Genomic DNA, 24,069 nt, shown 5'->3' with positions numbered 1-24,069 from the left:
TCCATCCAAGCTGTTGCCCGCAGGTTGCAGTCCCTGCCTGAGTCCTATTTTTAGACCATCTCCTTCCTTGCTATTGATCCCAGTCACCCTCTGTTAATTAGATACACACAACACACACAGCATTTGCAACTCATTTATCAATTCTGTTCAGCACCTCCCTCCCCTGAGATGTAATTTGGAGCCCTCCTTGAATCATGCTATTGATCTTTCCCAGCAACTTTGCTATAGGATTCTGTGTGTTGCAAACTATTTATAGATTCCTCTTCTCCTGCTCTCCCTTGAGGAATCAGAAATGGGCAAAGGTAATCAGACTTCTATATTTAAGGAGTTGATCGAAACCAAATATTTCCTCTTTTCTCCACCTTTCCCCTCCTTCCCCTTGTTGCTGATCTGTACACACTTCTTTTGGCAGGTGAGACCTTGCTCCATGTCGTGCTGCAATGATTCTGGTAACTCTCAGGTGATGTGATTCAGAATTTGCCCTGGGGGAACTCTTGTTTGCTGAATTGATGGAATGAATTCTTTCTCCTCCCTGCACCCCCTTTGAGTTTCCCAAAGGGCCTTGTGACCAGCTTCATCCACTCAGCTTGGGGTACACCTTTCAGTCTTGGAGATTGACTTCTGATCTGATCCACCTACAAGGCACTGGGTTCCCTTTGCCCCTGCATGCCTCAGGAAGGGTATCCAAAGGCTTTAGGCCAGGAATGAGACAGACAGAGATGCTTTATGGATGGAGAATTACAGTAATGAGCCCTGTGGTCCTAGGATTTGAGAAAGACCTAAACCAAGGGAATGTAACCTGAGGATCAGAGAAATCAGGACTAGCTCATCCTTCACTGGGTAAGGCTGAAAATCCTAGCTCTAATGCAGGAGGATGCCTGAAATTATAAGCAAGACAACACGAGGAGGGTCAGCCTTGTCTCAGGGAGTACAAAAAAGCAGCCTCAGGCTCCTGTGGTAACACCTGATGGTGAGTGAGAGGCAGGATGTGGCTAGGGGAGCTGAGGGATTGCAGCCTCCCCAGGGTGGTGGCTCAGGAGCCATGGGGCTGGGGATGGACTCTGTGGAGCCAGGCTGGCTCCTCTGAACCATTGGGAACATTTTGCTGCGTGTATGTAGGTTGCATGCAACGAGTACAGAATCACAGAATGGTTTCAGCTGGAAGGAACATTAAACATCATCAAGTTCCACCTCTGTGAACCCACACATGGGTCTGAGTGCCTGCCTGTGCTTTGGAGTTTATGCTGAGGCTGGGGAAGGGGCTTTGAAGTGTGGAGGGAGGTGGTGTGAGCAGGTTTTGGAGTGTGTGATGCTGCGGCACATTTGGTGGGGACCTGAGGGAATTTTGATGTGTGGGGCTGTGGTATGTGTGGCTGTGGTGTGTCGAGGTCAGCGTGTGTGTGTGGGGTGCCTGAGTGGAACTGTGCTGTGTGGATTCCTGTGTGCATGGAGTATCAGCACACGACCTGCAGGTGAGGTGAGCGACTGTGCTGTGTGTGACTGTGGGGTGTGATGCTTGGGGCGTGTAGGGCTGTGCAGGTGTGTGCATGGGGGCCATGCTGTGTGACACTGAGGGTGTGCAGGGCTGTGTGTGTGCATGTTCGGTGGTGTGCATTGCGGGGCGTGCAGGGATGGTGTATGAGGCTCGGGATGTGCAGGGATGGTGTATGAGGCTCGGGGCGTGCAGGGATGGTGTGTGAGGCTCGGGGCGTGCAGGGCTCTGCCTGTGTGTCGGTTCCGGCGGTCTGTGGAGAGGCGGCGGTGCAGTAGAGCCCGCGGAGCCGCTATCCCCGGGCGGCGGAGGTGGCACAAACCGTCCCGGCCGCTACGCGCGGCTCGGCTCCAGGGTGGGAGCGGCTCCGGGCTGTCCCTGCAGGCACGGCTCAGCCCTCCCGCCACCGCCCGGCCCCGCTCGGCGGCCGGGGCGTGGCCGAGCCCGGAGAAGGGGGGCGGGAGCCGCAGCCGCGCCGGGGGAGCTCCGCGGCCGCTCCCTGCCGGTGCGGCGCCGAGGGGGTTAAGGCGCTCCCCGCGGCGGGCCGGGGCGGGCTCCGCATCCCGCCTCCCGCATCCCGCCTCCCGCGCCGGAGCGGGCACGGGCACGCACTCACACACACACACACCCGCACACACGCCCGCACACACACGCGCAGGCGATGGCTGCGGGGCGCGGGCTCGCTTCTCCCCGAGATGATGTCAAGAGCCCGGGAGAAGGAGGAGGAGGACGGTCGCTCTTTTTCTTAACGGCTTTGTTCTAAAATCATCCTAAATAAAGCAGCCCCGGTACCGACCGCCGGGGTAGCAGCCGTGAAAGTACCCTTTCATTTTTCCCTCCTTTTTGCCTCTTTTTCTTTTTTAATTTTTCTTTTTTTTTTTTTTTTTTTTGGTCTTATTTTTTCTTCTCGCCTCCGTCTTTGTGTCCGCCCGGGGCCGAGCTGCCCTCACGCGCTCCCCGGGGAAGCCGCCGGCGATTCTCCGCTCCTCCCGGCAGCCCGCGGCCGGAGCCAGCGCCCGCCGCCGTCCCGCCCCGCCGCTGCCCCGGGCAGGTGCTCGTTCCGCGGCCGCCGCCGCCGCCTCCTCCCCGCCCGCCGGCCGGGGCGGCTCCGCGCCGCTCCTCCCGCTCGCGGAGCGCCGGCTCCCCGCCGCCAGGGCCACGCCGCCGGCCCGGCGCCCCCGCCTCCCGCCCGAGCGGCGGCGCGGCCCGGCGCGCCCGGGGATGCTGCCCCCGGCCCCGCGCCCGCCGCCTGACACCGCCGCCGCCGCCCTCGCCGCGCCGGACGCCGCTCCGCTGCCCACGCCGCGGCCACCTGCAGCAGCAGCAGAGGCAGCAGCAGCAGCAGAGGCAGCAGCAGCTGCCCGGCTCCCCGCCGCCCTCCGCGCACCGCGGCGGAAGGAATAGAGCGCCCAGCCCGTCCCGACCCTCCCGGCCGGCGCTCCCGCAGGCAGCCGGGGCCGGGGCGGGTCGGGTCCCCGACGGCCGGAGCCAGGGAGCCCTCCTCCCCTCGCCCCGCTGCTCCTCCGCGGATGGGCGCGCTGCCGCCGCCCGGCTCCCCCCGGCCCCGCCGCTCCGCCTGAAGAAACTTGGGACGGCGGCGGCCTCCGCCTCCCCGCCGCGCCCCGCCCGGGCTGCGGGCGACCCTTCCCCGCGCCGCCGCGCCAACTTCGCGGGGGGACTCGCCCGCCGCAGGACTCCGTGCCGGGGCCGTCGGCCCCTCGGCGGGGACCCCCTGCCCCTGGCCTCGGTGCTGGGGAGGAGCGGGGGGTGCCCTGGATGGCCCTGCGCACTGGGACGGCTTGGTTTGGGCAGGTCCTGCGCAGAGTTTCCCGGCTTCAGGGCACCTGGTCCCGGCGCTCCAGCAGCCTCCTGTGCCTCTCTTCTTCCCAGGAGCCCGAGCAGGCGGGCGGGGAGCGACCGCCGCCGCAGCACAAGCTGCCCCGGAGCGGCGGCAGCGGCGGCGGGCGCCGCCGGCCCCCCCGGCAGCTGCTGCCCTGCTGTGGCTGCTGCGGCCTGTCGGAACCCCGGGCGGCCAGGGGGGGACATGGTCCCCTCACTCGCCCCTTGCTGGCGGCCATGAAGAGGCAGAACGTGCGGACCCTGTCCCTCATCATCTGCACGTTCACCTACCTGCTGGTCGGGGCTGCCGTCTTTGATGCCCTGGAGTCCGACAACGAGATGCGGGAGGAGGAGAAACTCAAAGCCGAGGAGATCCGGCTCAAAGGAAAGTACAACATCACCAGCGAGGACTACCGGCAGCTGGAGTTGGTGATCATGCAGTCCGAGCCGCACCGCGCCGGAGTCCAGTGGAAATTCGCCGGCTCCTTCTACTTTGCCATCACGGTCATCACGACCATCGGTGAGTGACTCCCCTCGATGAAACCCTGTGGGGCCATGGCCGGGGCTGGGGCAAAAACTTCCTGGGCTGGAAAAAAAGGGAGAGGGGCAGGGAGGCTGTGGCGTGCAAGGGTGTCTGTGCTGGATGAGTCTTTTTGCTTCTGTCCCGTGTTACGTAATTTAATGCTCTTCTTGGGCACTTGTTGAACTTGAGGGTGTCCCGCACCTCTTCTCCTGGAGATGGATCCTCTGTCTCTTGTGTGACTGGAGAAGAGTGGGGCTGGTCTGGCTAGGGGCATTGGCACTGACCAGGTGGCTACCATGGTTCTGTGGCTTGGATGGAGACATAGAGGGAGGAAGAGGGAAGAGGCAGAGTGACACTCCTGGGGTTCCCCTCAGGAAGAAGGCCCTGTTATTACACTCCTTCTTCCACCTTAAGAGACACGGGGAAAACTTGGGCAAAAAGCAGCCTGGAGGAGAATGAAAATGATGAGGGCATGGGAACTGGATCAGCTGGGAAAGCCCTTCACGTAGCCAGGCATGGGTAGAGCTGCTTTTGCAAACTTTGTTTTGGAGTTGGCAAGGGCAGTGGTGGTGGTTCCCACAGCTGTGCCCAAACCCTGGGCACTGACAATGTGTTCCTGGAGTTTTTATTGCAACTGGAGCGTCTGATGTGACAACAGGTCACAGTCTGCATTTCCCCTTTGTGGGCAAATAGTCTGCCAGGCAAAATGATGCTGGCTGTCACATCCGTGCTGCCCAGCCTCCCAGATGTGCTGCTTCTCAGGACAGTCAAGGGGCAGTCAGTGGACACAGCCACAGGCTGTCATTTTGTACTTCCCTGCTTCCCGCAGCTGAAGCTGAGAATTTGTCACAAAGTTTGTTTCTCTGCCATAAAAATAAATACCACGGTGACTCAGAGGCTGCGGAGTGCACCCAGAACTGTGCTACAACTCTGGCTTTGGCTGGATGAGCAGGTTTACTCGTGCTGGTTTGTGTTCTTTTAAGGTGGGTTTACTAAGACAGTTGATAATGTTTTTTCTCCCAGAACTTTTAATACCTGTGGAGGTCTGAAGCGACCCCTCTAACTCAGTGGCTGTTTGATAGTGCATTATACATAACGGGACATGAAATTAGTTCTCTTGTTAATACATAAGGACTTGGTCTTTTTGCCACGTAGGGATTGTTATAAGAAATTTTCACAGTGCCGCCGGAAGATACTGAGTTTTGAGCAGAACATGCTGTCCACTGCACTTTGAAAAGTGTCTCCTTATGTTTGTATTTGACTATATTCTACCTGGGGCAGTAAAAAATTTATTTTGAAAGACCATCTGACAGTATAAAGCCTATTTGCCCTTACAAAGATAAGATGTTTAAGGGTTAATTTCCTCTACCTTTCTGTTATTAGCTATATTAATACAAATGCATATATTATCAGGTCATGGAACATAAAGTAGAATGCAACTTTGGCTGATGATTTGTATTTCCCGCTGTTGGTTACAATGTCAGAACTCTCTTTCCTCCTTTGACCACTGAGTCTCTCCTCCTCAGCCTGTCTCTTGCCACTTGTGTGTGCTAAGTGAATGCTGTTCTGCTCCTCTGTGTTACAACAAGCCTTCCACACACTCCTGGTACTCACAGTGCCTGTACTCCTGCCCAGGAGCTGCCTGCAGTACTTGCTATGTTCTTAAGCTCTGTTGGTGACAGGTAGAAAGGGTTGTTTGTACTGTAGTTTGCTGGTTTGATGGTATTTTACCCATAAACAAGTACAACCTGCATGGGAAGTTGTAGCATTTTCTCCTTCAGAGGGCTGGGATTTGTTTAGGAAGCTCAGAGTACCTCAGAATGCATTTCTGTAGGCAGGGGTGCTTTGGGATGTATGAATTGTTTAAATTTAAAAATGTGTATAGCAACAGGGAACCACTGGGAGGAAGACTGATAATAAAGAATGGTGCAGAAAGTTGCAGACATTCTGTAACAATTGTTCGCTTGGGAAGCTGTGCTCTGGGAGGATATCTGATCCGTCTTTCAAAAGTTTATTAATAGTTGCTCTCTGCATCTTGCCAAATGCAATTCTATTTTTTGTATCATCTCTTCAGTACTAAAGTGGCTTCATGATGTTGTCTGATCTACAGCTAGTCTGTAAAAGTAAGCATGGAAGATTTTTCTTTAATTTCTTATTTATCCTAAACTAATTTGTCTCACGGATGGAAAAAAAAACCAAAAACTACTTTAAGTTCTTAGAAAAATAAGAGTTGTTATCTATGTTTCTTGTCCAGGGAAGTGACCTAAAATATTCATACTAATATTTTGTGCTGGTTATTTCTTTTCAAATTTGTGTGTATGCTCTTTTCTCCCTCCAAAACCTTCTGGATAGACTTCCAGAAGCACATACAGTAGAGTGTGCATTGGTGAACCTGCTTTACTCAGTAGATACTCCAGCAAAAGTGTGTCTTAAATATCATTGAAGGCTGACCTTTAAAAGAGAGTGAACAAAGACCTTGCCTAATCTATCTCTACAAAACGTCCCTTCAGACAAAGCAGTGATAAGAATCGGCGGACCACAAAGTCGAGCAAGATGCATATGGTTGCAGATTAATTTATGTCTAACTTAATTGTGCTCTGTGATACTGCCATGCTAGCAACATGTCTGGAGTGATTACCTCTTCGCTGTGCTGATTTCAACTACTGTGGCTTTAATTTAATCAAAGGTGTTCACGGTTGGCCATGGCCCATCAGTTGCCAGGAAGAGCTTGGTGCTTCTCTTCTAGTGCCAGGGGACAGGTCCAACAGTGTCCCCAGACCATGGCACAGGTGCCCCATTGCCCCTGAGACATGGGGCTGCAGGGACAGCTCTGGCAGTGTCCCCAGTCTATGGTGCTGAAAGGACTCACACGGCAGTGTCCATGGTACTCAAGGTCTAAGTCTGGCAGTGTCCCCGGTGCGTGGCACTGGAGGGGCAGCTCTGGCGGCGTACACTCTCCATGGTACAGAAGGGACAGCTCCGGCAGGGTCCCCAGTCCGTGATTCTGCAGGGACAGCTCCGGCAGAGCCCTGGGGCTGTGGTGCTGCAGGGACAGGGACAGCTCCGGCAGTGTCCCCAGTCCATGGTGCTGAAGGGGCAGCTCCGGCAGTGTCCCCAGTCCATGGTGCTGAAGGGGCAGCTCCGACAGTGTCCTCGGTCCGTGGTGCTGAAGGGACAGGGACAGCTCCAGCAGGGTCCCCGGTCCCTGGTTCTGCAGGGACAGGGACAGCCCCGGCAGAGCCCTCGGGCTGTGGTGCTGAAGGGACAGGGACAGGGACAGCCCCGGCAGAGCCCTCGGGCTATGGTGTTGAAGGGACAGGGACAGGGACAGGGACAGCCCCGGCAGAGCCCTCGGGCTATGGTGTTGAAGGGACAGGGACAGGGACAGCCCCGGCAGAGCCCTCGGGCTATGGTGTTGAAGGGACAGGGACAGGGACAGGGACAGCCCCGGCAGAGCCCTCGGGCTATGGTGCTGAAGGGACAGGGACAGCTCCGGCAGTGTCCCCTGTCCATGGTGCTGAAGGGACAGCTCCGGCAGTGTCCCCTGTCCATGGTTCTGCAGGGGGAGGGACAGGGACAGCTCTGGCAGTGTCCCCGGTCCGTGGTGCTGAAGGGACAGGGACAGCTCCGGCAGTGTCCCCGGTCCCTGGTTCTGCACTGACAGGCACAGCCCTGGCAGAGCCCTCGGGCTGCGGTGCTCAGGTTCGGCTCCCGTCCGCCGCCGCAGCTCCGGACTCACCTCCTCGGGTAGGCTCTGCCGCTTGTTGCTTGCCGTGGAATCGCATCATCAAAGATCTGTTTGGAAGGGACCATGAAAACCTGGAAATCTCCTGTGTGAGGCAAAGCACTGAGATTTGGTCAAGTCTCTCATTTCCTCTAATCTGTGGTATTTGGCTTTTATTGGCGGATGCTTAGGGGTTACTGCTCACTTGTTAAGCTGAGTATTAAATTTAAAAGTGAGAGCTAATTAAGTATATGAAAACAGGTTTGTTTTTTTTTTTTACCTGGGGCAGAACATGTGTTTCTGTTCCTCAGGTGCAATGTTCTTGTTCTTTCTTTCCTTTTCTTTTTTCTTTTTCTTTTAAACCAACACAACAATGGAAAGGTTGACAACAGCAGGTGCTACAACACTAGATGAGTCTGCTCTTAAAATCAATTAGCAGAACATCCTCTCCCCCTCCCCTTCTTCTCCCCCAGCTTCTACAAAGTTTTGGTTGTGTTTGAATTGTGTAAAAGTTTTTAGGGGATCAAAAAGAGTTAATAAGCTTTTTTTGGCTCTCACCAGGTGCTGCATTCATTTCAGGACTGTTCTTGTTTCAGAGTGAGCTAGTATGAATTCCTATCCATTTCCACTTGCACAGTCAAAATGATGAAAAAGAGTGGTTTAATGAAGCTCTTCATCCAGCTATTTGTCTTCTATGAGATACGCTGTAGAATATGCCACAGAGTTCATCTAAAGGCTTGATACTATGAATAAAAGCACCACTTTCCAAAAACAAAAGATTATTTCTAGGATTTCTAGCAAGTTTTAATGCCCTTTTCTATAGGTCATTAACCTGCTTTTCTGTAAGCAGGTGTCAACACTGTCAAAATGTGTTATTGGTATGGATATTGCTCTATCATTTAGGGCTTAAAGGGTGATAGTTGTACTTGATTTAACACCACCAAACTCTAGTAAACATTGGAGGCTTGTGCAGAATGTAAAGAACTGAAAGCTGCTTGTGTCACCGTAAATTGAAATGAAACAACAAACAGATTGAAAATCTTTATTCATTTATTTTTTCCTGAGAAGTTACTCTAAGGGGACCAAAATTAAGGCAGTGTGTGCTGTGAATTATGAGTCTCCTTTTGAAGCTTTTAGGACTCTGTTTTCAGTTTTGAACCTACTATAAGCAGTGAGTGAACTATTCAGATAAAATACTTTTTAAAAGAATGTCGTGCAATACCTGTAATGGTGAATGAACATCCACCTCTTGACAGCTGGTTGGCTGCTGAGTAGCCAAACACTCAGGAGCTGTCTGCATCCAGATGAGGACATTTCATACTTCTGGCAGATGGTGTCCTGACAGGGAGTTTGAACCTGCATTAATGAACTAAGCAAACACATGCTTAAATCCATTTTGGGACAGTGGTTGAGTCTCTGTGTTCTTTCTCTGCATTGTTTTACCCTTCCATAAAATGGGTGAAAAAACACCAACTTAGTAGTGCAGTGATGTCTCTAATCTGGGTAAGGAAAAGATTGAAGTGTTCTCACAAGTGAATTATTTTGTCTGTTGCTCCTCTTTTAAGACTAACCTCTGGTGTTTTGAGTCTGCTCTTGGTTTTTGGTGGATGGTAATATTTAGAGCTAGTGCATTGAAAAAGTTTGAGTAGGCAATCGTGGCAGATGGACAACCTGCAATGGAAAGAAAAAAAAGAAAGGAAGAAAACAAGACATGTAAGGGAAGAGATTAAAGGTAAAGACACAAATGCTTTGGTCAATTAACTGGGGCATTCATGACTTGCCAGGACCATGAAGGTCATATCTTGTAAAAAAACCAAACAAGCACAGAGTAGATTAAGCCAATCAATTATTAATAAATTCAGGTGAAAGCAGAGAGCAAGATTTTCTGGTGAGACAAATGCTTGTAGGTGCACTGAAGTAACAAATCTCTTCATTCATGCCATCTGAAACTTTAGTGGAGAATACTGGATGCTGAGGACCTGAATATCTGCTGGTGGTATCTCCAAAGCAAGAAGGAGGTCTGCTACAGTGAGCCCTGTAAAGATGGACTGTGTGTGGGATTTTTCTCCCCTGCAAAACTAGAATAGTCTGGAAGATTGTTTCACACTATATTATTTGTCTGATGAAAATTAAAAAAAAAAAAAAAAAGAAAACAAAATCAGAATAGTGTTCTGCCAACAAAGGAGACTTTGAGGCTACTTTGCTCACATTTGTGGATAAAGTTCTTTGAGTTCTTGAAAACTGGTTTTGCAATGATACCTCACATTCCTGCCAGAGGCAATTCAGCAAAAGCTTTTTAAAAATCACTGATAAACAAATAAAAATTACAGCTCAGAATAATGTTGAGCTGCAACTTCCCACAGTGTGGCTTATTGACAGTGCAAACATAATAGTAAGAGTTGGAAAACAGTTTTGGGGAAATATTGAGAAACCTCTGGCCACTGAACGAGGTGGAGGTGTCTGAAGACTTCCTTAATGTAACAACACCGGAGAAATGAGTGTCTTGTGGTTTTTTAGTATTTGGTGCTCACTTTCTCCTAACTACTCATAACTTCTTTTTTTACCTGAAGCAAGTGAGATTTAGATTAACCATGAAGAAAACTCTTCCCTGCTGTCAGGATGGTTGTGTGCAGGTAGAGACTGCCTAAGGAGGCTGCTTTAAAAAGAGATAACACAAAAATTTCCCAGGAATGAATAAGCTGCAGCTGCTTTTGCCTTTGGGAAGGAAAGTGGACTGGCTGACCTCTTGAAGTCTTTATCAGCCGTATGTTCTATGATTTTCTGAATCTTCCTCTTTTTCCCTACTTCTTGAGACCTAGTAGTTCTTGGGTCAACTTGTTTCTCTTGAGAAAAAAACCCACAAAGATATATGAAATTCTGTTTTCTCCACTTTATGGTCTTTGCTTATTGATTATTTTTCTAGCCAGTAAACCCATTTATGGACCCTTGCAAGTGTCAGAATAGAAATATCTGTGTTTAGCCACAGTCAAGGTTAGAAGCTAGAGGTGTTGGTAAGTGTTTTGGGAAAGAAGTTAGCTGAAGGAGAAGATGATCCTGCTGATACAAGGATGGCAAGCAGAGGTTCACAGGGCAGAACTTGGAGTGAATGAAGGTGTTTTTGACTAAGAATAAGGAAATAAACTTAGCTATTGGCAGTGGTCTTATGCCTGCTTCAAATAAAAATAAAAAAAAAACCTTTTGCTTTTTCTTGGGACAGCTTCACAACTATGAGGCTTGACCAAAGGAAAACTGATTAATGGAGAGCTTCCCTGTTGGACACCATGAGTTTTGGGACTGATGCTGCTGGTCTGGCACCAAGGACAGCCGAGAATGCTGTTGTGTTTCCTCGAATGCCATGTGAGCTGAGGTGCTCAGTTCCTTCAGTGTCGGAGCATGTTTCCCATAAATGCTGAAATCCTTTCTCGTGGCTTTGAGCTGGAGCTGCACAGAACTTTATATTCAGAATGCTGTACTGACATTAGGTGATTCATCTTCACAACACTTCTGTGTAAAAATTATCCTCAGTTTAGAAAAAAGAAGAGAAAATGACTTTCTGAAGACTCAGGTTGGGAGCTATTTTCTAATTGCCAAACTGCTCACTTCTTTCTCTTTTGGCTGACATGGCATGAGTTTGCAGCCAGATTGAACAGTGGAGATGAACCAAAGTCAGAGGTCCATAAGGAGTTCAAGGTGATACTGGCAAACTCCTGCAGCCTAGGTCTTCTGACATGCAGTAATAGCAGAACCTGGAGCTTATTTCATGGAAGTTCATGTGCTGTTCTGGCTAATTATCTCTGTTATTACTATGTGTCTTCTGTCAAAGGCTCTTTAGGCTATCAGGTATCCACTTGCTGTGGATTTTACTGAAGGTCCTTGGCTGGATATAGTTAGAGGCCACATCAAAGATCCCCTTCCCCTCTAACAGAAACTAGCAAGGACACTTACTGGTGATGCAGAGTTAATGAGTCCTTGATGCCTGTATGTGGAGCTAAGAGGTTACTGCAACAGATGTTTGCTGCGTGTAGCAGGCTTATTCTCCTCTTTTTGGATAGTTTTCAATGAAGCCGTGGACTCCTTCAGAAATGTCACCCATGGACATTGCTGCAATGCAAATCAGTTATAATTTGTTATTTTCTCAGGATAATAGCGCATGGAATATGCTGATTTTAGGCAGATTTCCATGCTACCAATACCCACCAGGTATCTCTGACTTGATTAGCTACAACTAAAATTGATATTGCTGATGTTGCAGCTACAGCATTTTCTTTGATTAAAGTGAAACTGTCTATGGACACCTCCTCTATAAAAGAATATTTGGGAAAAAAAAAGGAAAAAAACCCCAAAACCCAAAACCCCAAACCCAGAAATAAAGTCCTGATTCAAGGTTTATTATAAGTAACAGAGAAAATATTTTGAGTAACAGTTGTTTTGGATCAGGCCATTATTTGACAAGAATTCTTCAATGCGAGGAGCTATATTCTATAGCAAACCAACTAATGGAAAATATCTTTAAAATTAGTTTTCATATTTATTTATTTTTAATAATGGATTTGACATTGATATTTATACTGATTTGTATATTTTAAATTGAAACTGAAAGGCTGAACTTACATGCCTACTGCATACCTCAAAATTGAGCAAAGAGAAATCTTGAGGAAGAATGTTGATGTTTTTATTCTATTTTTTTTTGGTGGAGTGTGATTCTTTTCTTGCTGTTTGTGTGTTTTCCTTACTTTCATGACTCCCAGACAGTTAACAACTTCTTCTGATCTATCACTTTATGATCCACTGAGATGCTTTTCTTGTTTTCTCAAGTATAATGGGCACTTATATATTTTTCCATTTCAAGGGAAGAATCCCTGAAGTTTCTTAGCAGTTTTTTTTTTTCTTTCTAAGGAGTTCAATGATTTTTTTTATTAATACCTGGCCAATTGCCACAAGAGGCTTAGCCAGCTATCAGTTGGTTAAAGGGTTCAATATCCTCTTTAACTGCTTTCATTATGGAGGTGATTAGGGCATGCCAGTGAAAAGAATCTCTCTACTAAGGGCTCCTGTATTTGTTACTTATTAGGATGATTAGAAGGGAGCAGCTTTGTCCTTTCAATTCCCTGCACCAGAAGGGAAAAAAGAGCTTCAGAGAAAAGCAGGCAAGTAGTGGGGTTAAAATATATCTGATGGGAAGCTGATTGTCTCCTTGCTTTCCCATCAGAGAAGAGGACCTTCCTTCTCAAGCAGAAAAATTTCACAGAGGGCTTGAGGGCACAGATTGATGAACGAAACCTGCTGCAGTTCTCTAATTGTGTAGTGCAGGAGATTATCTCTAAGGAAATGCTCACAGACTCCCAATTTAGGGATATTCTTGACATATTGAAGGGAAGATAGAAATAAGGAGATCCACTCCCAAGGCAATTGGCAATGTCAGCAATTTCAGATGTGTGCTACCATTAACTCATTACAGGGGTGTTTTGGGTGGAGATAGAATATTCTATTTCTTCCACCCTCTTTTCTTTTGATGTCCTCTGAAGAGGATGTCCTCCTCCTATGTTTAAACCCACAAGGGCTATGGGAACTGTGTCAGAAATTAAATGTTGTAACAAACCTAAACCACTTGAGTTTTGATTTGTCACTCTGCTGCATTTCACACCCACATGGAACTTCTCAGGACCAGACACAGTAGGAAAAGGTGTCAAATATTCCTGTTTCAAAGGGATATATCTCCATTACTTGAACTAATGAACAGTTGCTGTTAGTTTTTAGTAGTTTGAACTGTTATAGTGAAACAAGGCTGACTTCACTCAGTGCAAACAGTGTTTGCAGCAGTAATAATTTCTAAAAAATCTGCAGTTTGGTGCTTAATTTAACTTTGCTCTGGATACATCTGAAATACTGTACTGCAATAAAATGAATTCCAGCACCAGGAAGGATGTGGAGCCCTGACCATAAGGCTCTGCATGCAGGCTGTGTCATGTAAGATACTGCATCAAGAATATATAAAAACAGTTCATGAAATAAAGATGATTGAACTCTCCATTACAATCTTGCATCAGAAAAACATCTCATACTTGTAGAGGTGACTTGAAGTCTCAATGCTGGCTTGCATTTTTTCTGGCCTTTGGGGACTTCTTGGGCTTCCAGAGTAAACCATGAATTTTAGAAGAGTTCCTTACAGAATAAAACATATTGTATTTTCTGCTGAGAACTAGAACAGTAGAAGGATGCTTTTTCAGCATTATTCAGGATCATCACATGTACTAAGCTTTCAAAAAGACTGGACTGCCCCAGACTGCCAAAGAGGAAAAAAACCCTGTATTTTGGGATGTGGTAGTCTGGGGACCAACATTCGGGGAGTGAAAGCCTCTTCCAACATTTAAAGTTATCCACCCACCCTCACTTTGACATGTCCTCTAAAAACGTTCCTGATCTACTGTTTGTTTGTTTGTGGACACCAAATATGTCTTTGTTTTTGGTTTGTGTGGGGCTCTTCTCTCTTCTCTCTTCTCTCTTCTCTCTTCTCTCTTCTCTCTTCTCTCTTCTCTCTTCTCTCTTCTCTCTTCTCTCTTCTCTCTTCTCTCTTCTCTCTTCTCTCTTCTCTCTTCTCTCTTCTCTCTTCTCTCTTCTCTCTTCTCTCTTCTCTCTTCTCTCTTCTCTCTTCTCTCTCCTCTTTTTCCTGGTTTGTTATTTTTTTTTTCAGTGTTACTTAAAAGTGTTAGAAATGATATTGGGCCGGTTCTAGGCAACTGATAGTTAAAGCAGCAACACTGGATCTGTGCCATTGGAAGCACCAGGAGATCCCAGTGAATCGACCTGAACTCTTCAGTTGACCTTTCAACTGATATATTGACAATTCAATGATCTTCCCAACCTCTCTACTTTGGAGTTTCTCCCTTCTTTTGCTGTTCCATGTGAGAATGAAGATCCCAAGATGAGGAAGGAGGTGGTTGCTGTTCAGTCTGTACTGATGCTCTATCGGCTCTTTCGTTCATTTCTGGTATTTTTCTCTGACAAACAAAAAATGATCAACCAGTCTTTTGGCAGCAAAGGCTAAAGCTCTTAGAACACATCCTGCCTAGTAGTAAAAGGCCTCTTATTTAAAGGGCACTTTTCAAAACAATTAGTACTTCAGCAGCAATGTGTTTGCCTTAATGAGTGCACTCTGGCAGTCAGGGGAAAGAGCATGAGCTGATACCTAGAGATGTGGGCTAACATAGGCAAATTAGCAGTGCTACAAGTCAGTGACTGCATGTACTACACATCCAAAAGGTTTATTTTAATGAGTGAAAAGCACTAGGTATGATCCAGAATGGCTTAATTTTTTTTTCTCCCCAGATATCCACCCCCTTTTATATCTTCTTTCAGAAGGCCTTGTACCACTCCTGTACTTGTGATAGTTTATGCTGTGTGGGTTGCATTCAGGTCTGGTTTGACTTGCTGGACTGGCACCAGAAACAATTTTTCATAAAGTTTCAGACTTGCTTCATTGCTGTTACTGTCTGATGTTTGAAATCAGTGTCTTTATGATGTAGGTATGCTGCTGGCATTTTGGTATAACATAGATTTCTCTTTAAAGGTTTCAGGAAGCTTTTCTTTTCCCAAGATGGATCACACACAGTAAAGGCTGGTGGTGTTGAAGAGGCACAGGAGGCAAGCAATAGCTCTCATGGGGAAGGTTGCTGGCTCCTGAATTGGATAACTAGATGGAGCCTGACTGGAAGTTGGGTGATGAGGAATTAAAAACTATTTCCATGGTCTCTCTGACAAGAATCCAGCCTGTGGAGCATTTAAAACCTGACCAAAACTCCAGGTCTGTTCCTAAAGACCTTGAGTGTGGCACAGTGAATAAGGAGAAATGTTAACAGCGAGGAAGCATTAGAGTGGCAACAGAGAAAAAAGAATTTTCTAGCAGTGATACTTGTGAAAGAGAAATGTGTTGGTGGGGGGTGCCCTGGGCTCTTCTTTGCCAGGTCTTGCAGAACAGGATGGACAAGCATCTGTCAGGAATGACCCATGCATTCTGTCCTGCCTTGCGGCAAGGTATGGACTGGCCTCCCTGTCCTGTATTTTTAATGGTTCCCTACACACACAGGCTGTTTGAAGTTTGCCTTGGATCTTACTTGGGATCTATGGATGTTTATCTTGTCCTTTTTTTTTTTTTTTTTTCTGAAGGTTTGGGCTTCCCTGAGGGCCTATCAGTGCATTCTACACTTCTGTCTCCAGCTGAATATCGGGATAAGAATCAAACCTCTCCTCTAACAGCAACTGCTCGGTGTTAGCAGTGCCACCAGCTTTTTATGGCTGCTGTTTGAACAGCCCTACCAGTGGCTGTTGCAGGGAAAAACAAACATGCTGCCTATCTTTAAAAAAGGGACAGGAGAGAACATGGGCAGTTAATGCTCAGTCAACCTAAATTTGATCTTCAGAAAGATATTTGACCAAGCTGTTAATCGGCATGAAAGTACCTAGGGGATAACAAGGGACAAGCTGGAACAACCCCAAGTTTTTTTTAGTAACTTATGTTCCTCTCTGGGTTGTTTTTATTCCAGCAGATAGCTGATGGAGAGGGAATTTATGATATATATGGCATGATAATAGCATTGAGTTCTCATAATTGCAGTAGAAAATCCTAGACTGGGTTAAACTGTGAGGTGGCTGTAAAATCTGGATGGACACACACTGTGGACCAGAGGCTGGACAGTGACTGTGCTTTTCACATGTGTGAAAAACACATACACTGTGCAGGTGTAAATGGGGCAGAAAATACAAGCCCACAGATCTGCTGAATCTGCCACCAGATAATTTCACACTAGGATTTAAAAATGCAGAAGTATGTTTCACTGGTTTTCTGGTCAGGTTGGGTGGACATAACACATGCAGTCATACAGGAGTCTGTCCTTTGGCTGGTACTATTCAAGTTTCCCATTAATGACTTGTCTGGTAGAACAGAGAGTACACACATTAATTGTGAGGGGTGGCTAGCACTGCGAGGGCAGGAGCAGAATACAAAACGATTTTGTTAGATTGGAGAAATGGTCTGGAATCAATATGATGAAATTCAATAAAGTCAAGTGCACAGAATTACACTGAAGAAGAAAATATCAAAGAGACATATAAAAAAATGATATAAACTGAGTAGATGCAGGTACTACAACATCATGCTGATAAAGTGGTAAGGCTTCAGCCTGGAAACTGAGTGCAGTTTTGGGCACACAGTGTTTTGTGGAGGGATGAGAAAAATCAGAATGCTGAAAGAAAAATTAACCTGTATTCAGTGTGAAGTGTACAGATATTATTTAGCCTATATGGAATACTTGAAGGGGGGGAATAATAACAGCTTCAAACATGGGAAAGATTGTTGTAAAGAGGACATTGATAAGTTTTTTCTGCATACATACCCAGATGTAGGCTGATCATCAGCTGTGAAAACAGCTATAACATGATCTGTAAGGAACCTCCAGTGTGCCAGTACTGGGACATTTGTCAGAAGTGGTTTAACAATTGTCCAATTGGGTTTGGTATATTTCAGCCTCCCTCAGTTTTGAAAGGGCTCAGTGACCTTGGACGCCCCTCCAGCCATGTGTTCCTAGGAATGGGTGGCTGAGAGCTGACTAACCCCCAAGCAATGGACTGAGGATCTGAGCATCCTGCAACAGGTCAAATGGTTTATTGGGGTTTCTCCCAGCCCTCACCTTCTGGGATTATGCACTCAATGGATGTTTCTAAATGCTGTGCTCAATGTACAGCAACATTTGCTGTCTGACAGTGGGCTTTGTGATGGTCAAGGCTGAATTTGGCTCTAAGAGAGTTGTTCTGCTAGGACAGACATCAATATTCATCTTGCAGCCCCTGCTCACTTGGCATTTTGGGTTGCATATTCTGTAATGCTGAAACAAAGAGGTTCTTCCTCTTTCCCTAAATCCCATGCATACAAACCAGCAATTTCCATAGCACAGACAATCATCCAATCTGTTATCTTGGCAGACACCAATGCCTTTCGACTTTGGAGGAAGGAAATCCATCCCATAATACACCTGTGCAATATATGGCGATGGCGATTTTGTTGCTAACCCCCGCAGCAATCAGTTTATGCCCTCAAGCATGAGATTTGATTATCCTTGTCATTATCTAAGCTACAAATGTTATTAGCAGCCATAAAATTGTCCATTAAAGTGAGAGGAATTACTTGCCTGCACCAGGGGGAGAACAGATAATTTACCACACAGATTTAAGCCCAAATGCACTTTTTTTCCCCCAGAAGAACCCTCTAAGCCTTTGTACAGCCTCCATTTTTCCATTTCAAAATCTGTTTCCCCTTCCATGCCTCTCAAGTCTGGGTCTTTTACCATAAGAGTGACATGGATACCTGCTGTTGAAATAACCAAAAAGAGAATATGACCATGTATTTCTTCTATGTTCCATAGCTTGGAATGAATGCTTCTCTAATTCTGGAAGTGCAGATGCCCAAACTTTTGTTGGGTTCCATATTTTCTAGACTTCAGCACTGGGCTGAACTTCATTTACACAGAAGCAGTTCTGGATGCCTTGGGCTGACTTGGCACTCATGGACTGACTGTGCACCACTGGCTGGGTGTAGGATCAGTTGATTTGCTCCTAGCAGGGCCATTTTCAGGTTTTCTGGATCCTGCAATACTAGGTTTTTGTGAGAAGGAGAAGTGATGTATCACAGGAGCCAAGAAAAGATGCTGTGTCTGAGTGGGTGAGATCCAGGGTAGTGTCTGAAAAATTTCTTTGTCTTCCCTGGGACTGGCTGATTCATCCCCTTCCCACCACCCTGTTAATTCCTGTTCATATATCAGTTCACCCTAAAGCTGCTTTTTTATTCCCATGTGGTATTGTGTTCCCACCCCCTTCCAACAACAGGGAGTGGGAGAGAACACCCACAGCTTTCCCAACAGACAAAAATGGTGGATCCTGACAGACTGGAACAGATTCTGATCAGTTTTTCTCTGTAAATTCTGCAAAACTTGGTTGTTTTGGTGTATTTGTTGACTTTAAACGAAGATAAATGTGTGCAGAATGTGGTCTGGAGAGCCTGTATTTTGAAGGAAGCATTTCCTCCTACTCACCCAACAAATTTACACACACATGGTGTAGCATTGATATTAGCTCCTGTAGCAAATGGAAAATATGTCAGTAGCCCAAAAGGAATAGAAAATGTTCTCAAACAGGGCTTAAAAAAGTAAACAAACATCATATAACCACCAAAATCAATACAGCTCCATATTAGCCATTACAGATATCTCTGTCTTTGTCTACATCATACTGTGCACATTTCAGTGCTGTGGAAAATGTAGAACCCAGGGGACTTAATTTCAGAACTTGGAGATGGTGTATTGAATGCAAGGCCTGGGATAGAAGGCCTGGAAGAGATTTATGTTAAATAACAGAAGAGATTTTCCCCTTGAATCCTGCAAAAGAGCATTACTGAGTAAAAGATATATACAAAACCAATACATATTAATTAGTGTTAAAACATTAATAGAAAACACTCCTTGAAAACTCCTTTTTTTTTGAGTCATCTCCACTAGCTTAAGGAAATCACTTTGTGATAACTAATATTAGGTTCAGGATGTCCAAGAGGAGGAGACAGCCTTTCAGCTTTCTGTAGTCTAAAAGCTTTGTCTTCCTTAGCTGCTCTTCTGCTTGGAGGGAATCCGAAAGAGAGAAATATCCTAATGCTTTCCAGCCTTTGCCTCATGGCCTTCCTTTACTCTTCATGTCTTCCAAAACAAGCAGTGGAATTCAAGCTGTTCTTGTGGGCTTCCCTGTTGAATTCCTTCAAGCCAGCTCTCCTGGATGCTGTGAGCATTCCCTCTTCCCCTGTTCCCTTGAGAACTTGGTACTCTTATTTATCCAGGAAGAGTTGAGGTGCAGACTAAGCAGGTGGTTGATGCTCTTCCTAACCAGAAGAGCACATCTCTGTAGAGGCTGTGTGAGATTTAACAGCAGGAAATGCTCCTGTGACCCAGTGTCATTCTTTGGTTGCCTGTCTAATACACTGAATATTGAGGGAACATCCTGTGTCTTTTGGATGGTGACTTTTGCTTCCGTTCACAGTGCAGAGCTCTTTGGCAAGGAGGGGCTGGCAAGATTTCCTGCACAGGACATTGGTAGAGACATTGAAGAAGAGGAAGAAGCTGGAAGCAGCTATTAGGACAAAATGGACCATTGCTTGGAATCCTACACTCAGGTGATTTCCTGAAAGAGAAATGTTTGGTTTTGGTGGTCTTTGGTCTTCTGGAGTTTTGGTGCTGTGTGTCAGCAAAGCTTTGCTGAGTTTGATGGAGACCCGCAGGAGCTGTGCCTCCCTGTGTTTGCTTTTCAGCTAGAAAGATAATATTACTTGAAAGATAGATAGATAGATAGATAGATAGATAGATAGATAGATAGATAATTTATTTTCTTTTAATGTAGTGGGCTCCAACCCTTTAACAAGTGTCCATAGGCCCTCTGGGAGGTCCACAGCCTTTCATCCTGAAGGGTGATACAGAGGGTTCTTGTCCCTCTTCTGCCTTCTGTTCCACCTCCCTGCAGTGCTTGCTGCTGATCTCACTGTTCAGAGTGCCTGCAGCATGCACGAGACCCAGGGGCCTGGGTTTCTTGTCTCTTTAATGGCATTCTATGAGCTTGTGTTCAGAGAGAGAGACAGAAAGATCAAAGGCTGTGCAAGTGCACTGTGCTTGATTTTGCTTACACCAATACAAATCGATTGACTTCACCGAGTTATGAGGGATTTACAGCTAGGGGAGAACAGATTCTGACCTAATGGCTCCAAAAGAGGCTTTTCTTGGATGAGCAATGTAATTAGAGCACTGGAACAGACAGATTTTGACTCATCTGTGGGTCTGCAGTCTTTTCTTTGCTTCTAGTAGGGTGCTCACTAATGTCACCACACTTTCATTTCACCCGTGGGCTGATCTAATGAAGGGCCAACCTTTGCTTGAGCAGAGATCTCTGTTCAGCTGCAGAGCATCCTCCAATCTTCATGTCACTGTGAAGACTTCAAGCTCAGGACCAGACACTGGGGTGGTGGAAAATTTCCACTCTTTTCATTTGTTGTACCGAAGCAGAAGATTAAAATAACTAGAAAAACAAAGCAGGGGCCAGGGAGAATGGACTGATAAGTGAGCCCACTTACCAGTCTGAAACATGCATCCTAGCAAGGGGAAAAATCATGTGCCAAGATCAACCTGCTCTATATATCCAGCTGGACAACAATACATGAAATCAGTTGCTGCTTTTCACAGCTGGGTGGAGGTCTGGGGATGAAGTATTTTTGTTAGAAGATGCCACCTCACTGAAACTGCAAGACATTCATTTGGGAAAATTTGTTGGGAATGTTTCCTAAGTTCGGGAGTGAAGAGGAAGCATGGCTAGTGTACAAGGGACTTGGCATGGATTTGGGAGGGCTGGAGCTGAGTGCAGTCACAAGGCTCAGGCCTCCAGGTGTCTGGGGGCTGTGCTGGGCACAAGGGCCTGGCAGAGAGCTGACAGCACTCAGGATATGGAGGTGATGCAGTTTTGGCTTCTGGTTCTCCTTTGGTCCCAGTGAACAGGAATTGGAGTTGGGGGCCAGCTGTTGCAGTTTGGCTGGTGGCCATGACCGTGACAGCAATAATGGCAGAGTGTGTCAGGGCAGAAGCTGTCACCCTTCTCTGTGTGTAGTGCCACCTCTTTCTCACCCACCCCTCGTTTCATCTGAGCTCGAGCTGTGAGACCCCTTCAACACAGTGGTTTCAGGAAAGGGGAGCAGTGGTGCAGTGAACTGGATTTTAGCATGGTTGGGAGAGATTAGACAGTGACACCAAATCTGGAATCACTGATGGTTCCTTCAAAAAGTTTGGGGGCCACTGACATGGGGAGCTCAATGGAGATGCTCACCTTACATGCAGCCTTGTCATTTGTGTCTGTGTGCTCTCTCTGAAGCCTTCCAGGTGCCAGATGCATCTGCTCTCCAAAACCACAACCTGCTGCAGCCATCCCTCTGCTGGATGTACCCTCTGAAGTGCTGCTGCTGGTGGGGTTCACATTCAGCACAGACTGCAAGACCCACCTGGAAGAAGGTGAACTTCTGTGTGCTGAATCATGTGCCTCACCACTTGGCAGTGGCAATAGCACAGCTTTATGTGCAATTGGATTTGATGTCAGTTTTCTTCTGATTTGCCACTCATTGAAACTGAGAGCCAGTCAGGATGATTGGTCCTGTCCTTGGATTCAAGCCCTGCTGCACTGGGCTCCCTACCAGCACGAAATTCAGAGTAATTTCAAAAAAGTGTCTAGAAGACCACAGAACTAAAGCTCCATTTTCAAAAGTAGCTCTTGCACTTAGGAGGCTGCTTTCCAAGCCAAGGAACCTCATACCTGCCAAATATGGCTTTAGAAAACAGGTTGGTTGGAGTGTGAAGTCATTGAAGAACAGGAGAAAAATATGCCTTTCAGGACAGTTTATAAAAAAAAGGAGTACAGGTGCCTGGTAACTCCAAACCCTTTGGTAATCCACTTCTTCAGCTATCTGTCACACTAACATCCCTGAAAAGATTTTCCTCTCTTGTTACACCTGAGGAAGTAAGTCAGCATGTGGAGTTATAATGAAAGCTACTGTTTCTTGTACATTAAAACTGCTCTTTTTGCTTGCTGACTCATAAGGTACCAACTCACGTTGATTTTCACTTGATGAATACCTGTAAAACACAGGAGTAAGTCTGTGCTTTAGAGAAATTTCTGTTGCTTTGAGACAGGTCATTAAATGAGTGTAACAAGCATTAGGATGAAGGGAGAGGAAAATGATAACAGTTATATTCTGCTAATTGCTCATATTTGCCACCATCATTGATCAGATGAAGAATTTATCCCAAGAAAGATACTGGTCTTGTGGGTTAGTTCAGGGACGTGTTTTGCATCCAAGATGCTGTGAGGAAAAATGCCTGGAGATGTGTTTTGAAGGAACCAAAAAATTGTAGTCACAGCTGGCACAAATGGCATTGCAGATGGGAAAGTGGGTGATGAGAAAAGAGAACTGGGAAAGATGGGGACAGGGTTGTGTGGTCATGAAAAGCTTGGAGATGTGGGAAAAGGAGAAGTTAGTAGAGAGGAAAGGGGAAAGCTCTTGAGGCTTTGTGCTGCTCAGAATTGAAGTCTTGGCCTTGGTTTGCTTTAAAGTTTTTTCCAAGATATCTCCCCTGAGCTGAGTAGCCTGCAGGTATAGAACATCCCAGCTTATACAAGTGCAGTTTAGAACAGTCACAACTTGACTGACCTTCCCTGGTGGTGGTAATTGGACTTGGCTGAGGGTTTTCTTTCTTTTCATGCCATGTATGATTGTGGGGATCTGGATGCAGGATGCACTGTTCTTTCTGAAGGAGTCTGAAGCTATGTATTTTATTTTTAAGCCTCCAGAGATAAGCACTGCCATAAGTCCCCAGGCTATTTGCACTGCACAGCTATCTGTATTATGGTCTCATACAAAATTAGAGGTTCACAAAGTTCCAATAGAGGCAGGGTCAAAACATCCCAGCAGTGTTTTGCCTTAACCTGCAGGTTTTGTGTGCTCTCTGCATGGGTTTTAACATCAGCCTCATTAGTAGCAGAGCTCTTTTTAATGATTACCAACACTTTAGCAATCTTTGGGGTTAAAACTCTGATGAGAGAGTTATAAAACTTTTTGTGCTGTTCTGACCTGTAGAGGTATTTGGCTTTGGGAACAGATATGCCTCAGCAGGATTAGATAATATAGTAATGCTAGACCTATGCCATTAAAGCCATTGATCAATAATCTGCAATCCTAATTTTTTCCAACCTCAGAGGTTTCTTAATGACTTCAGCTGAATCTGTGGCCACCTTCCAGCTCTGGGTGTTTGGAAACAGAGCTCTAAGGAAGGACTGCAACATGTGGCAGACATGCTGATGCTTGTTTTCAGCCTGGGGCAGGGCCATGCAAACCCTTCTGAGGCTGTTCTCCAGATCAAACCATGCTGGGGGAGCACTAAATATTGTCCCTATTTCTTGTGTGACCAGGGAGAGCTGAATCACCCTGGGGAGGAGGGAACCGGCCAGATCCGCTCTGGTGGCCGCACCGCCCCGGAGAAGAATGTGGATGGTGAGCACAGAGCTCCAAAGTGCCTGTGATGTTCAGCTGCCAGCAGTGCAGGGCTCAGGCAGATGCGCTCCTTCCACCCTGGATTGTGTATTTGGAGCACGTTTCAGTAGTGCTCCAAGTTAACATTTTTTTTTCTCTTCCTTTACAGTGCCAGTCATTGGCTTTTCTTCATTTCAGTGATTAATTGCTCTAAATACTCCTGCTCCTGGGCTGCAGGAGTACAAATTCTGTGCTGTATTTCATCTGAACTTGCTATGCAAGTACAGGCGAACTTGGGGGAGTGCACACACCCACGTCTTGCTAGGTAGAGATGGTTGCCAGAAGGACACCAAGTAAAAGAACAGTTAGTTCTTAAACAAGGGTATAATCTAATAAGAGAA

At 46.6% G+C, this 24,069-nt stretch overlaps 1 protein-coding gene across 1 annotated transcript in view; it reads left to right on the top strand.

Annotated features, from left to right (window-relative positions):
* The first annotated feature begins 3,268 nt into the window (after positions 1-3,268).
* The window catches only part of KCNK9 (potassium two pore domain channel subfamily K member 9), an 88,010-nt gene continuing 67,209 nt past the window's right edge, over positions 3,269-24,069 (top strand). Inside the window, exon 1 of the mRNA XM_058818184.1 lies at positions 3,269-3,851. Within this exon, the coding sequence (XP_058674167.1) occupies positions 3,269-3,851 (583 nt within the window). The remainder of the gene's footprint in view (positions 3,852-24,069) is intronic.

Source organism: Ammospiza caudacuta, chromosome 1 (assembly GCF_027887145.1).
Source record: "Ammospiza caudacuta isolate bAmmCau1 chromosome 1, bAmmCau1.pri, whole genome shotgun sequence".
Taxonomy (NCBI): domain Eukaryota; kingdom Metazoa; phylum Chordata; class Aves; order Passeriformes; family Passerellidae; genus Ammospiza; species Ammospiza caudacuta.
The sequence above is the reverse complement of the archived record's forward strand: the minus strand, read 5'-3'. Positions and strand labels throughout refer to the sequence as shown.